The following is a 12,558-nucleotide window of genomic DNA, read 5'->3' on the forward strand; positions in this document are numbered from 1 at the left end:
CTGGTCGCGGCAGAGCGATGCCCCCTGGTGGGTAGAGGGTCGCCCCCTGGTGGGCGTGCCGGGTGGATCCCGGTCGGGTGCATGCGGGAGTCTGTCTGACTGTCTCTCCCCGTTTCCAGCTTCAGAAAAATACAAAAAAAACAAAAAACAAAATGAAGTCTTATAATACTTAAAGTTACTCTCAGGCATAAAAACAGTAAATTGCCATCATAGAAATTCAAGAGAATGAAAACAAGTCACTACTTAAATAAAAACAAAACTTTTGCACTATTCTATTCTGGTTGATAGTAATCTTCATCCACAAAATGTTCTGGCTTAATAAAGGTTCTGCTTATAATTTTATAGAAGTATAAAGAATAAAGGCTCACAATCTTATCTTGATTGACGACAGCTTACAATCCTCTTTGTCAATGCAAGTTAGTTTTATAATTTTTGAAAATTGTGAATCTCTTAAAATATTTGTTTTCACTGCATAGTATTACAGCTCTAAATCATGAATCTTATTATGCCATTACCCTGTATTGCATAGGATAGACATTTTAACACTTTAGTATGTACGTGGGTTGTTTTTCTCTTAAGGCTTCACATTGTAACCTGACCAGGTGGTGGTGCAGCAGATAGAGCATGGGACTGGGACCTGGAGGACCCAGGTTCAAAACTCCGAGGTTGCCAGCTTGAGCGCGCGCTCACCTGGTTTGAGCCCAAAGTCGCTGGCTCAAGTAAGGGGTCACGTGGTCTGCTGTAGCCCCCCCCCCCCATCAAGGCACATTTGAAAAAGCAATCACTGAAAAACTAAGGTGCCGCAACAAAGAATTGATGCTTCTCATCTCTCTCCATTCCTGTCTGTCCCTATCTGTCCCTCTCTCTGACTCTCTCTGTCTCTGACACATACATACACACACACACAAAGGCTTCACATTGTTTAAACCTTATAGCAACCTTGGGATGAAAAATTAGTTAGCATTATCTCTTTTTTACAGCCTTTTCTATAACTAAAGAAAGCTCCAAGTAGATCATTTGTTAGAATTATGAAATGGAGTGATGGAACTGTACTAATATACTAGACTCTTTTCAGAAGTGGGAGTAATTGGACGTAGGTTTGGAATGAGACTGCTCACAGGAAATACTGTCTTTTTCATTAGGGTCTAATGCCTTATACATAGTGTGTGCTATATAAAAGTCTTTCAGTGACTAGACTAGATAGAACATTTAGCTAGTTCTTTCAAGTTCTTTCCTAAAAATTCATATTTGTTTCTAATAATCAGTAAATCATTTTGACACATTCGCTGCTTTTTCCAGATGCCCAAGCATAAAGGTGGAGGAGACGTGATTAGAGCAATCAGAAAAACAGCTTCCTACGCCTTATAGATATTTCCCCTGCCTTCCCTAAACAAAAATCCAAAATACTAACCCTTCACATATGGAAACTTTTTATGTCCAGATAAGTTCCCATTTAACTGCTGAAATTTTATGGCTTCTAATATCTTTGTAGTCCATCATATCACTTTTAATTTAAAGGAATATTTTAAAATTTAATTCTTATTTAAGACAGCAATTTGTTTTGTTCTTGCCTACAGATGTTTTCCTCAGATCTGAATCTTTGCTTATGGAAGGCCTAGGCTTTGTGTATCAATATGCAGATAAACCTTTCTTCTGTGCACAAGAATATAAGTAATCATAACAAATGCAGAACTTACATAGTTCTGCGTACTGTTCTAAATGCTTAATGTATATTAATTTATTTTACCCTTATAATAATTCTACAAGGGCAGTTACTAGTTTTAGACCTATTTTAAGGGAAAATGAACACATAGGAATGATAGTTACCTAAAGTCAACACAGTTCAGTAAGAAATTCAAAGAAGAAGAAAGTCTTGTTTCAGAGTGCATATACATAATCATGATGTTATGTGGCTTTTCCATAGTTCAAGATTTTAGCCACAGATTAGGTAAGAACCATCAGTCAGCCCAGCATGCAGAAGTCCTGGGTTCAATTCCTGGTCAGGGCACACAGGGCACACTGCTTCTCCACCCCTCCCCATCCCCCTTTACTCTCTCTCCCCCTTTCTCCCTTGCTAAAATCAATCAATAAAAATAAATAAATACATAATTAAGAATTATCAATGAAAATACATGTTTTTCCTATGGTAATGCTTACCCCTTAGTATTTATCTAAAAAATTAATTATTCTGGCTTTTCCCCCCCGACCTTAAAAATATACACTACTGAATATACTGTCAACTTCTGCTCTTTGGTAGGATTTCATTCTTTAGATCTCAAATTAATATATATTCAGTGAACATTTGAGTCTCTACCCTAGGCATTTTTCTAAGTAATGGAATAATTATAAAGATAGCTACATTTATTTAATACCCAATCTTTTACCAGAAAGAATTGAAATGAAACAAGATCTCTAAGACACTTCTCAAGTGTCTCTAAGACACTCTGCTTCTCAAGGAATTTACAATCTGGCCTGACCTGTGGTGACACAGTGGATAAAGCATTGAGCTGGAATGCTGAGATCACCTGTTCGAAACTGTGAGCTTGCCTGGCCAGAGCACATAAGAGAGTTGATGCTTTCTTCTCCACCCGCCACACTCCCACCCCCCACCCCCCCACACACACTTCCTCTCTCTCTTCTCTCTAAAAATGAGTAAAAAAACAAAACAAAACAAAAATACTTCCTAACTGATATGTGCGTATATGTATGTTTAGAATTACAACATGATGAGTGGTTGCTAATAGAGCTATTTCACAGAGAACTTTACCTTTGGCCATAGCCTTCAGGTTTACCAGGTGAGCGGTTGGGGGTGCTTTCTAGAGGCAGGAGGGTGTAAACAGCAGGATATGCGGTTTGGTGTGGCTGGAGAACAGTAATTCTCTTCTAGTATAGAGTACAAGTGGGAGAAAACGAAGCTGGAAAGTGTAGGGAGAGGCCCTCGCACAGCATTGTTTCTTTACTCTTTTAAAATCTGTCTTACATAAAACATCATTTATTGTTTTTAGAAGAAGAACAATGAAATGAATTTAGAAGAAAAAAGCTTGGTAGAACCCCTGGAGGTCTCAAGAACCTTGAAAAGTGCGGTCTTGCCTCAAGAACAACACAAGTTGCCGGAAATCAGACAAGGAGGCCAATTTGCCAACAAATTTGACAAAATGCAAGATCTTATCCTCAGTAAACCTGCAAGGCAGACCGTAATGACCACAGAGACACTGAAGAAAATTCAGATGGATAGGTGAGGACGGCAAGCATGTTTGGATATGTAGCAATGTGTATATTTCGAGGTGGATAGAGAATGAGTGAAAGGGTGGCTGGCTGCTCTCTTTTCCTAAGGATTGGTCCTCCCGTCCAAAGTGACTGCTGACACTAGAGTTAGCTAGAGCCTGCCTAGACGGAGTGTGGTGCGATTGAAAGTATGAGAGCATTTAGGATCTTGAGCAAGTATTGAGCCTTTGTTTGGGATTTAAAAAAAAATGAGAATGATAGCAACTTTGCAATGTTGGTGTGAGGATTAGAAATAAGGCTTCAAATACCTGGCACAGGCTGGTAGTTATTATGATGCTTTATCCATTAATAAGAGGCAGCCATCATCAAAGTAGCCAACTTTCAAGCTATATTTTAATCCTGGTGGTTTTTTAAAGGCAGTAGTATACTCACTTGGCAGCACATTTACTAAAACTGGACTGATACCAAGATCAGCATGACCCCAGCGCAACACTCGTGAAGCATTCCACTTTTTTTTTTTTTTTTTTTTTTACAGAGACAGAGTCAGAGAGAGGAATAGATGGACAGGAACGGAGAGAGATGAGAAGCATCAAACATTAGTTTTTCGTTGCAACACCTTAGTTGTTCATTGATTGCTTTCTCATATGTGCCTTGACCGTGGGCCTTCAGCAGACCGAGTAACCCCTTGCTCAAGCCAAAGACCTAGGGCTCAAGCTGGCGACCTCGGGGTCTCAAACCTGGGTCCTCCGCATCCCAGTCCAACGCTCTATCCACTGTGCCATCACCTGGTCAGGCGCATTCCATATTTTTTAAATAAGCCAGTCAGAGGAAGACATATACTATTTTCACTTATATGTGTGCAGATTAATGGACAAAAAATCTAACAAACAAAATAGAAACAGAAGCATAAGTACACAGAACAGACTGATAGCTGACAGAGAGAAGGGGGGTTGGGTGAAAAAGGTAAAGGGATAAGCAAAATGTTTAAGAAATAAATAACACATAAACAGTAGAATAAAAATAAAGGCAGTCTCAATTTCCGTTGCCTCATTATTCAGTTTTTTGTTGTCAACTGGCTGACAGGTTTAAAAGAGGGTACAACAGTAGGGTAAGGATTTTTGGTGAGAGCTATGGTAGTTCCCTAGGGCCACTGGCCATCTCTAGCCTGTAGTCTGTTTTTGAAAATAAGTTTCACTGGAATGCAGCATTGCACGTTGGTTTACATTGTGTCTGTGTTTGCTTTTATGCTGCAGCAGCAAAGCTGAGAGCTGAGGAGCTGCAACAGAGAATTTGTGGCTTGCAAAGCCAAAAATATTTACTGTTTTTCCCTTTACAGAAAAAATGTGCAGACCCCTGCATTAGACCTTCACCAGAAGAGTAATTAATGTCTCTTGTTAAAATCAGTCTGGCCTAGATTTGCAGACATGACAGAAAGTTGTCCTACTTATAAACTGCCTGATCTAGTTAACATCCTATTTTTTTTCTTTTGGTTTTTTTTTAAGATTTTATTTTTTTATTTTTATTTATTTTTATTTTTTATTCATTTTTCCGAAGCTGGAAACAGGGAGAGACAGTCAGACAGACTCCCGCATGCGCCCGACCGGGATCCACCCGGCACGCCCACCAGGGGCGATGCTCTGCCCATCCTGGGTGTTGCCATGTTGCGACCAGAGCCACTCTAGCACCTGGGGCAGAGGCCACAGAGCCATCCCCAGCGCCCGGGCCATCTTTGCTCCAATGGAGCCTTGGCTGTGGGAGGGGAAGAGAGAGACAGAGAGCGAAAGCGCGGCGGAGGGGTGGAGAAGCAAATGGGCGCTTCTCCTGTGTGCCCTGGCCGGGAATCGAACCCGGGTCCTCCGCACGCTAGGCCGACGCTCTACCGCTGAGCCAACCGGCCAGGGCCTTAAGATTTTATTTATTGATTTTAGAGATGGGGGGAGGGAGGAGAAAGGGGGAAGGAGCAGGAAGCATCAACTCACAGTAGTTGCTTTTCATATGGTCCTTGACCTGGCAGGCCAGGTTTCAAACCCAAACCAGTGATGTCAGCATTCCAGGTTGATGCTTTATCCACTTCACCACCACAGGTCAGGCTAGTTAACATCCTTTCATTCTCAGTGTGAGGCTCATAGCTCTCAAGTCAGTTTCCTGATTTCAGTATACTTTATTAAGAAAAAAAGTTACTGAATCTTTTTATGTGAATTATAATAAATTACTATGTAACATAGTAAGTGTAGTTCTTGCTCACTCTATATCAGGACATTAGCCCTTTGAGTAATACGAACGTTCATGTACGTCCTCATGCCTCCTGACCATCCAGACCATTCATTCATTTATTTAATGAAATTCAAAAAATTTCATTTTTTGAAAATAAAAAACTCACTCCCAGGGGTCAGCGAGCATGAAAAGAACTCACTACTCAAAGGGTTCGATTGCAGGGTACATTTTTTTCTACTTAAGAGAATATAAAGAGCAATGGACTATGAGTCAGTAAACCTGGGTTATGATTCTAGCTTTATCTCAAACTAGTTCTGTGATTTGGGCAAGTCATTTAGCCTTTCTGAATCTGGGTTTACTCATGTTAAAATGTGAGGGTTTTTTTTTGTTTTGTTTTGTTTTTCCATTTTTCTGAAGCTGGAAACAGGGAGAGACAGTCAGACAGACTCCCGCATGCGCCCGACCGGGATCCACCCGGCACGCCCACCAGGGGCGACGCTCTGCCCACCAGGGGCCGATGCTCTGCCCATCCTGGGCGTCACCATGTTGCGACCAGAGCCACTCTAGCGCCTGGGGCAGAGGCCACAGAGCCATCCCCAGCGCCCGGGCCATCTTTGCTCCAATGGAGCCTTGGCTGTGGGAGGGGACAAGAGAGACAGAGAGGAAAGCGCGGCGGAGGGGTGGAGAAGCAAATGGGCGCTTCTCCTGTGTGCCCTAGCCGGGAATCGAACCCGGGTCCTCCGCACACTAGGCCAACGCTCTACCACTGAGCCAACCGGCCAGGGCAAAATGTGAGGGTTTTATTAGCTCTTTGTTTTCTTTTATAATTTAAAGTGATTTTAACTTTTTTGAAATTATGAACTATTACAAAAATGAAGAAAACTGTAAAGAATAAAATAATAAATACTTATCTGTATAACCACCAGATCTTAACATTTTACCATGATTGCTTTTGAGCTCTTTTTTTGAGAGGCAGGGGTAGGGAGAGAAAGACATGAACATTGAGCTGCTCCAGTCTGTGCCCTGACCAGGGAATCGAACCAGCAACCTCTGCGCTCTGGGATCAACCAATCAATCGGAGCTATCTAGCCAGGGCTTAATTTTTATTGATTTTTAGAGAGAGAGGAAGAAAGGGGTGGGGGGGAGGGAAGCATTCATTTGTTGTTCCACACAGTTGTGCAATCTTTGGCTACTTCCCGTGTGTGCCCTGACCAAGTGTTGAACCCACACAGCCTTGTTGTTTCAGGACAACACTCTTAACTGAGCTAACTGACCAGGGCCTAGCTTTCCATTTTTTTAATAAAATAACTCCAAATACAATTGAAGCCTCTAATCCCAGCCCCCCTCAATCTTCTCCCAAAGATAAACTCTCTTCTGAATTATTCTTTTGCAAATTGTGACAATTTTATTAGGTCTGTATGTGTGTTATTTATTGATTGATTTTAGACACAGAGGAAGGGAGAGACAGAAACATCAATTTGTTGTTCCAGTTATTTATGCATCATTGATTGATTCTTGTATATGCCCTGACTGGGAATCAAACTTGCAACCTTGGCTTATCTGGATGACACTCTATCCAACTGAGCTACCCAGCCTCCCTCTCTCTTTCTTCCTTCCTGTCTCTTTCTCCCTCTCTCTCTCAATATAGTATGTCAAATAAATAAATAAATAAACAAACAAACAAATAAATTTTTTAGCCTGATAGGTGGTGGCACAGTGGATGGAGCATCACCCTGGGATGCTGAGGACTCAGGTTTGAAACCCCAAGGTCATAACCTTGAGCACGGGCTCATCAGCTTGAGTATGAAGATGCGGGCTGAAGTGTAGGATCATAGACTTAATCTCATGGTCGCTGGCTTGAGCAAGAGGTCACTGGCTCATCTGGAGCCCCTCGCTCAAGGAACATATGAGAAGCAATCAATGAACAACTAAAATGGTGCAACTATGAGTTGATGCTTCTCATCTCTCTCCTTTTCTGTCTGTCTGTCTGTCTGTCTGACTAAAGCAAATAAATAAATAAATAAACAAACAAACTGCTCACAAAAATTAGGGGATATTTTAAAATCAATATGATAAAAAAAGAAGCATTTGATTTTTTTTTTTTTTTTCCATTTTTCTGAAGCTGGAAACAGGGAGAGACAGTCAGAGAGACTCCCGCATGCGCCCGACCGGGATCCACCCGGCACGCCCACCAGGGGCGACGCTCTGCCCACCTGGGGGCGATGCTCTGCCCATCCTGGGCGTCGCCATGTTGCAACCAGAGCCACTCTAGCGCCTGGGGCAGAGGCCACAGAGCCATCCCCAGCGCCCGGGCCATCTTTGCTCCAATGGAGCCTTGGCTGCAGGAGGGGAACGAGAGAGACAGAGAGGAAAGCGCGGCGGAGGGGTGGAGAAGCAAATGGGCGCTTCTCCTGTGTGCCCTAGCCGGGAATCGAACCCGGGTCCTCCGCACGCTAGGCCGACGCTCTACCGCTGAGCCAACCGGCCAGGGCTGATTTTTTTAAAATAAACAAAAACATCAAAAAAACAACAAGTCAAAGAAAGTTGTTTGATTATGCAAATGAGATGCAAAACCAACTTTTATTTCATTGGTGAAAATGCACTATACAAAAAGCTGAAAGTACTGGAGTATCTGCACGTTCCCTGATCCCCTAATTTTCGTGAGCAGTGTAAATAAATAAATAACTTTTAAAGTGCTTAGAGACTTTATTTTTTTTAAAGACTTTATTCATTTTAGAGGGCAGAGAGAGAGAGAGAAAAGGAGGGAGGAGCAGGAAGCATCAACTCCCATATGTGCCTTGACCAGGCAAGCCCAGGGAGTTTCGAACCGGTGACCTAAGTGTTCTAGGTCGATGCTTTATCCACTGCACCACCACAGGTCAGGTTAAAGTGCTTAGAGACTTTAAAAAGAAGTTTTCTTTTTTTATTTCTAGTATTCTAAGAGTTTTTGTTGTTTGTTTATAAATAATGTATGTTAAATTTTGCCAAATGCCTTTTCTACATTAATTGTAATGATAATGTGGATTTTCTCCTTTTGCCTTTATTAATGTGAAGAATTAACAGTTTTTTTGTGTGTGTGTTTCTTTATTGATTGATTTTAGAGAGACAGAGCAAGGGGGAGAGAGAGAGAAAAAAAGAAACATTCATTGTTGTTCCACTTAATTGTGCATTCATTAGGCACTTCCCATACATCCCCTGGCTGGGGATCAAACCTGCAACCTTGGTGTTACAGCATGATGCTTTAACCAACTGAGCTACCTAGCCACAGCCTTTCATTGATTTTACTAAACTACTCTGACATTCCAGAAATAATTCCAACTTAGTTATGAAGTTCCTTTTGGGTCTTAACTGTGTGATTTCTGCAGCCCTTTGTGAATGTAGACAAATATATATTTTATTAACTTAGGGTTTTTTTCTCCTTACAGGCAATTTCTCAGTGATGTGATTACAGATACCATGCAGGAGTTGCAAAACTCAGGCACTTTCACCACTCTCCTGAAATCTTTGAGTGAAGAGAGGGAAAACAAAATGCATTTCTATGACATCATTGCCAGGTCAGAGTAGTAGGTTCATTTTCTTTGTTGTCTTTTAAAGTGCTGTAAAACTCTCACTGAAAGTCTTTGATTTCTAAAACAAATAAAATTTGTGCTTCCCAGGGAAGATAACTAGAAGTCAGAAATTTGGGTTCTATTCCTAGTTCTCTTGGGACAATAATTCAGATTTCAGGGCTTCATTGATCTGTATGTACAATGTACAATGTATCAAGAGTATTCTTCCTATTCCATAGTAATCTTTCTTTTTAATTTTTTTTAATTTTATTTTTATTTTTACAGAGACAGAGAGTGAGTCAGAGTGAGAGATAGACAGGGACAGACAGACAGGAACGGAGAAATGAGAAGCATCAATCATTAGTTTTTCGTTGCACATTGTGACACCTTAGTTGTTCATTGATTGCTTTCTCATATGTGCCCTGACCATGGGCCTTCAGCAGACCGAGTAACCCCTTGCTTGAGCCAGCGACCTTGGGTCCGAGCTGGAGAATTTTTGCTCAAACCAGATGAGCCCATGCTCAAGCTGGCGACCTCGGGGTCTCGAACCTGGGTCTTCCACATCCCAGTTCGATGCTCTATCCACTGCGCCACCGCCTGGTCAGGCCATAGTAATCTTTCTTATGATTGAGTTCACTGAAAATTCCTGTGTGATAATAAAAGCATGCTCAGGGAAGTTTTTTTTTTTCCAGAGTCTTTCAATTAATTCCAAAGGTTTTCTTGCTTTAAGAAATTCAAGCCAGGCCCTGGCCGGTTGGCTCAGCGGTAGAGCATCGGCCTGGCGTGTGGGGGACCCGGGTTCGATTCCCGGCCAGGGCACATAGGAGAGGCGCCCATTTGCTTTTCCACCCCCCCTCCTCCTTCCTCTCTGTCTCTCTCTTCCCCTCCCGCAGCCGGGGCTCCATTGGAGCAAAAGATGGCCTGGGCGCTGGGGATGGCTCCTTGGCCTCTGCCCCAGGCGCTAGAGTGGCTCTGGTCACGACAGAGCGACGCCCCGGAGGGGCAGAGCATCGCCCCCTGGTGGGCAGAGCGTTGCCCCTGGTGGGCGTGCCGGGTGGATCCCGGTCGGGCGCATGCAGGAGTCTGTCTGTCTGTCTCTCCCCGTTTCCAGCTTCAGAAATTAAAAAAAAAAAAAAAAAAAAAAAGAAATTCAAGCCTGACCAGGTGGTGGTACAGTGGACAGAGCGTCAGACTGGGACACAGAGGACCCATGTTCAAAACCCTGAGGTCACCGGCTTGAGCATTGGCTCACCAGCTTAAGCAAGGGGTCGCTGGCTTGAGTGTGGGATCAGAGACATGACCCTATGGTCACTGGCTTGAGCTGGCTTGATCAAAGGGTCACTCACTCTGCTGTTGTCCCCTGTCAAGGCACATATGAGAAAGCAATCAATGAACAACTAAGGAGCCGCAATGAAGAATTGATGCTTCTCATCTCTCTTCCTTCCTGTCTGTCTCTATCTGTCACTCTCTCTGTGTCTCTTGCTGTCTCTGTCACACGCACACACACACAGAAATTCAACACATACACACACAAAGAATAAAAGAAAAAGAAATTTAACACAATCAAAATGCTTTGGGACCAAGATAAAATTCTCTTTATATGAACCCTGAGTACTCAGAATGAGAAAGTGTAGATCTTGCCTGCATAAGTAGAATTGTTTTTCCTTGAATTTATTACTCTTCCTTTGTACCTTAGTATTGATAATAAATTCTGTACTAGAGTTATTATGAAGAATTGATTCATTTATACATGTAAAGCACTTTGTATTGTTTCTGGCACATATTTAGTGCTTAATAACAATAATAGCTACTATTATGAACTTAACATGCATTGTTGGCAAGCAAGCAAGAAAATGAGCAGTTGTGTATATTGCTGGTGGGAGAATAAACTGGTGTAACTTTCTGAAAAATGGTTTAGGTGTGAAAATGAAAATATATATACCTAATTGTAATTTTATAATATTCACTATTATGTATGTACTATTCTATAATTTATTTAACAATTTCCTAAGTTTGAACATTGAGCTTGTTTCTATGTTTGCTGTAGCAAATAATGTGTCAGTGTACATCTTTGTGCATAAATATATATCAGCAAATGTCTGAATCTGTTATTATTTTATTAGGTTGAATCACAATATATGGAATTACATTATCAAAGAGAGTCTATACTTTAATGGATAATGTTATGAAGCTGTTAAAAGTACTGCTTACAAAGTTATAATAGCATGGGGAAACTTTATGTTATAATTTTAAAAGATTTTATTTACTGATTTTTTTGTGTGTGTGTGTGTGTTTGTGTGTGTGTGTATTTTTCTGAAGCTGGAAACGGGGAGAGACAGTCAGACAGACTCCTGCATGCGCCCGACCAGGATCCACCCGGCACGCCCACCAGGGGCGATGCTCTGCCCACCAGGGGGCGATGCTCTGCCCCTCCGGGGCATCGTTCTGCCGCGACCAGAGCCACTCTAGCGCCTGGGGCAGAGGCCAAGGAGCCATCCCCAGCGCCCGGGCCATCCTTGCTCTAATGGAGCCTCGGCTGCAGGAGGGAAAGAGAGACAGAGAGGAAGGAGGGGGGGTGGAGAAGCAAATGGGCGCTTCTCCTATGTGCCCTGGCCGGGAATCGAACCCGGGTCCCCTGCACGCCAGGCCGACGCTCTACCGCTGAGCCAACCGGCCAGGGCCATTTACTGATTTTACAGAGGTTGGGGAGCGAGAAGTATCAGCCCATAGTCACTACACTTTAGTTGTTCATTGCAGCTTGTTGTTTGGCCTATGTGCACTGACCAGGCAGGCATAGGGTTTTGAACCAGCAACCTCAGCATTCCAGGTTGAGATTCTATCCACTGTACCACCATGGACCAGGCTGTTTATGTTATAATTTTTTAAAAGACTTATTTATTGATTTCAGTGAGAGAGGAATGGTGAGAGAGAGACAGGACCATTAAGCTGTTCCTGTATGTGCCCTGATCAGGGATTGAACTGGCAATCTCTGCGCTTCAGGACCATGCTCTAACTAATCAAGCTGTCTAGCCATGGCTGTTACAATTTTAAATAGAAAAAGAAAGGCTAGAAATAATATAGTGTTATCACATCTGTATAATAAAACTAACAGGCCCCGGAAGGTAATTCAGTTGGTTAGAGTGTCATCCCAATATACTAAGAATGTGGGTTCAATCCCTGGTCAGGGCACATACAAGAATAAACCAGTGAATACATAAACAAATGGATCAACAAATCGATGTTTTGTGTGCACGCGCTCTCTCTTTCTCCCATCCTCTCTTTAGAATCAATAAATAAAAATTAAAAAATAAATCCTGGGCCCTGGCCAGTTGGCTCAGTGGTAGAGCGTGGGCCTGGCGTGCGGGAGTCCCGGGTTCAATTCCCAGCCAGGGCACACAGGAGAGGCACCCATCTGCTTCTCCACCCCTCCCCCTCTCCTTCCTCTCTGTCTCTCTCTTCCCTTCCCGCAGCCAAGGCTCCTTTGGAGCAAAGTTTGCCAGGGCATTGAGGATGGCTCCTTGGGCTCTGCCTCAGGTGCTAGAATGGCTCTGATTGCGGCAAAGCGATGCCC

General features: G+C 42.7%; 1 protein-coding gene across 5 annotated transcripts in view; it reads left to right on the plus strand.

Moving 5' to 3' along the window:
- Positions 1-12,558, plus strand: part of IQCG (IQ motif containing G) — a 66,481-nt gene that overhangs the window by 18,777 nt on the left and 35,146 nt on the right. For all 5 annotated transcript variants that reach the window (XM_066241468.1, XM_066241469.1, XM_066241470.1 and 2 more), the window contains 2 exons: positions 3,006-3,235; positions 8,865-8,993. In XM_066241468.1, the coding sequence (XP_066097565.1) occupies positions 3,006-3,235; positions 8,865-8,993 (359 nt within the window). The remainder of the gene's footprint in view (positions 1-3,005; positions 3,236-8,864; positions 8,994-12,558) is intronic.

The sequence above is a fragment of the Saccopteryx bilineata genome, chromosome 8, assembly GCF_036850765.1.
Source record: "Saccopteryx bilineata isolate mSacBil1 chromosome 8, mSacBil1_pri_phased_curated, whole genome shotgun sequence".
Classification (NCBI taxonomy): domain Eukaryota; kingdom Metazoa; phylum Chordata; class Mammalia; order Chiroptera; family Emballonuridae; genus Saccopteryx; species Saccopteryx bilineata.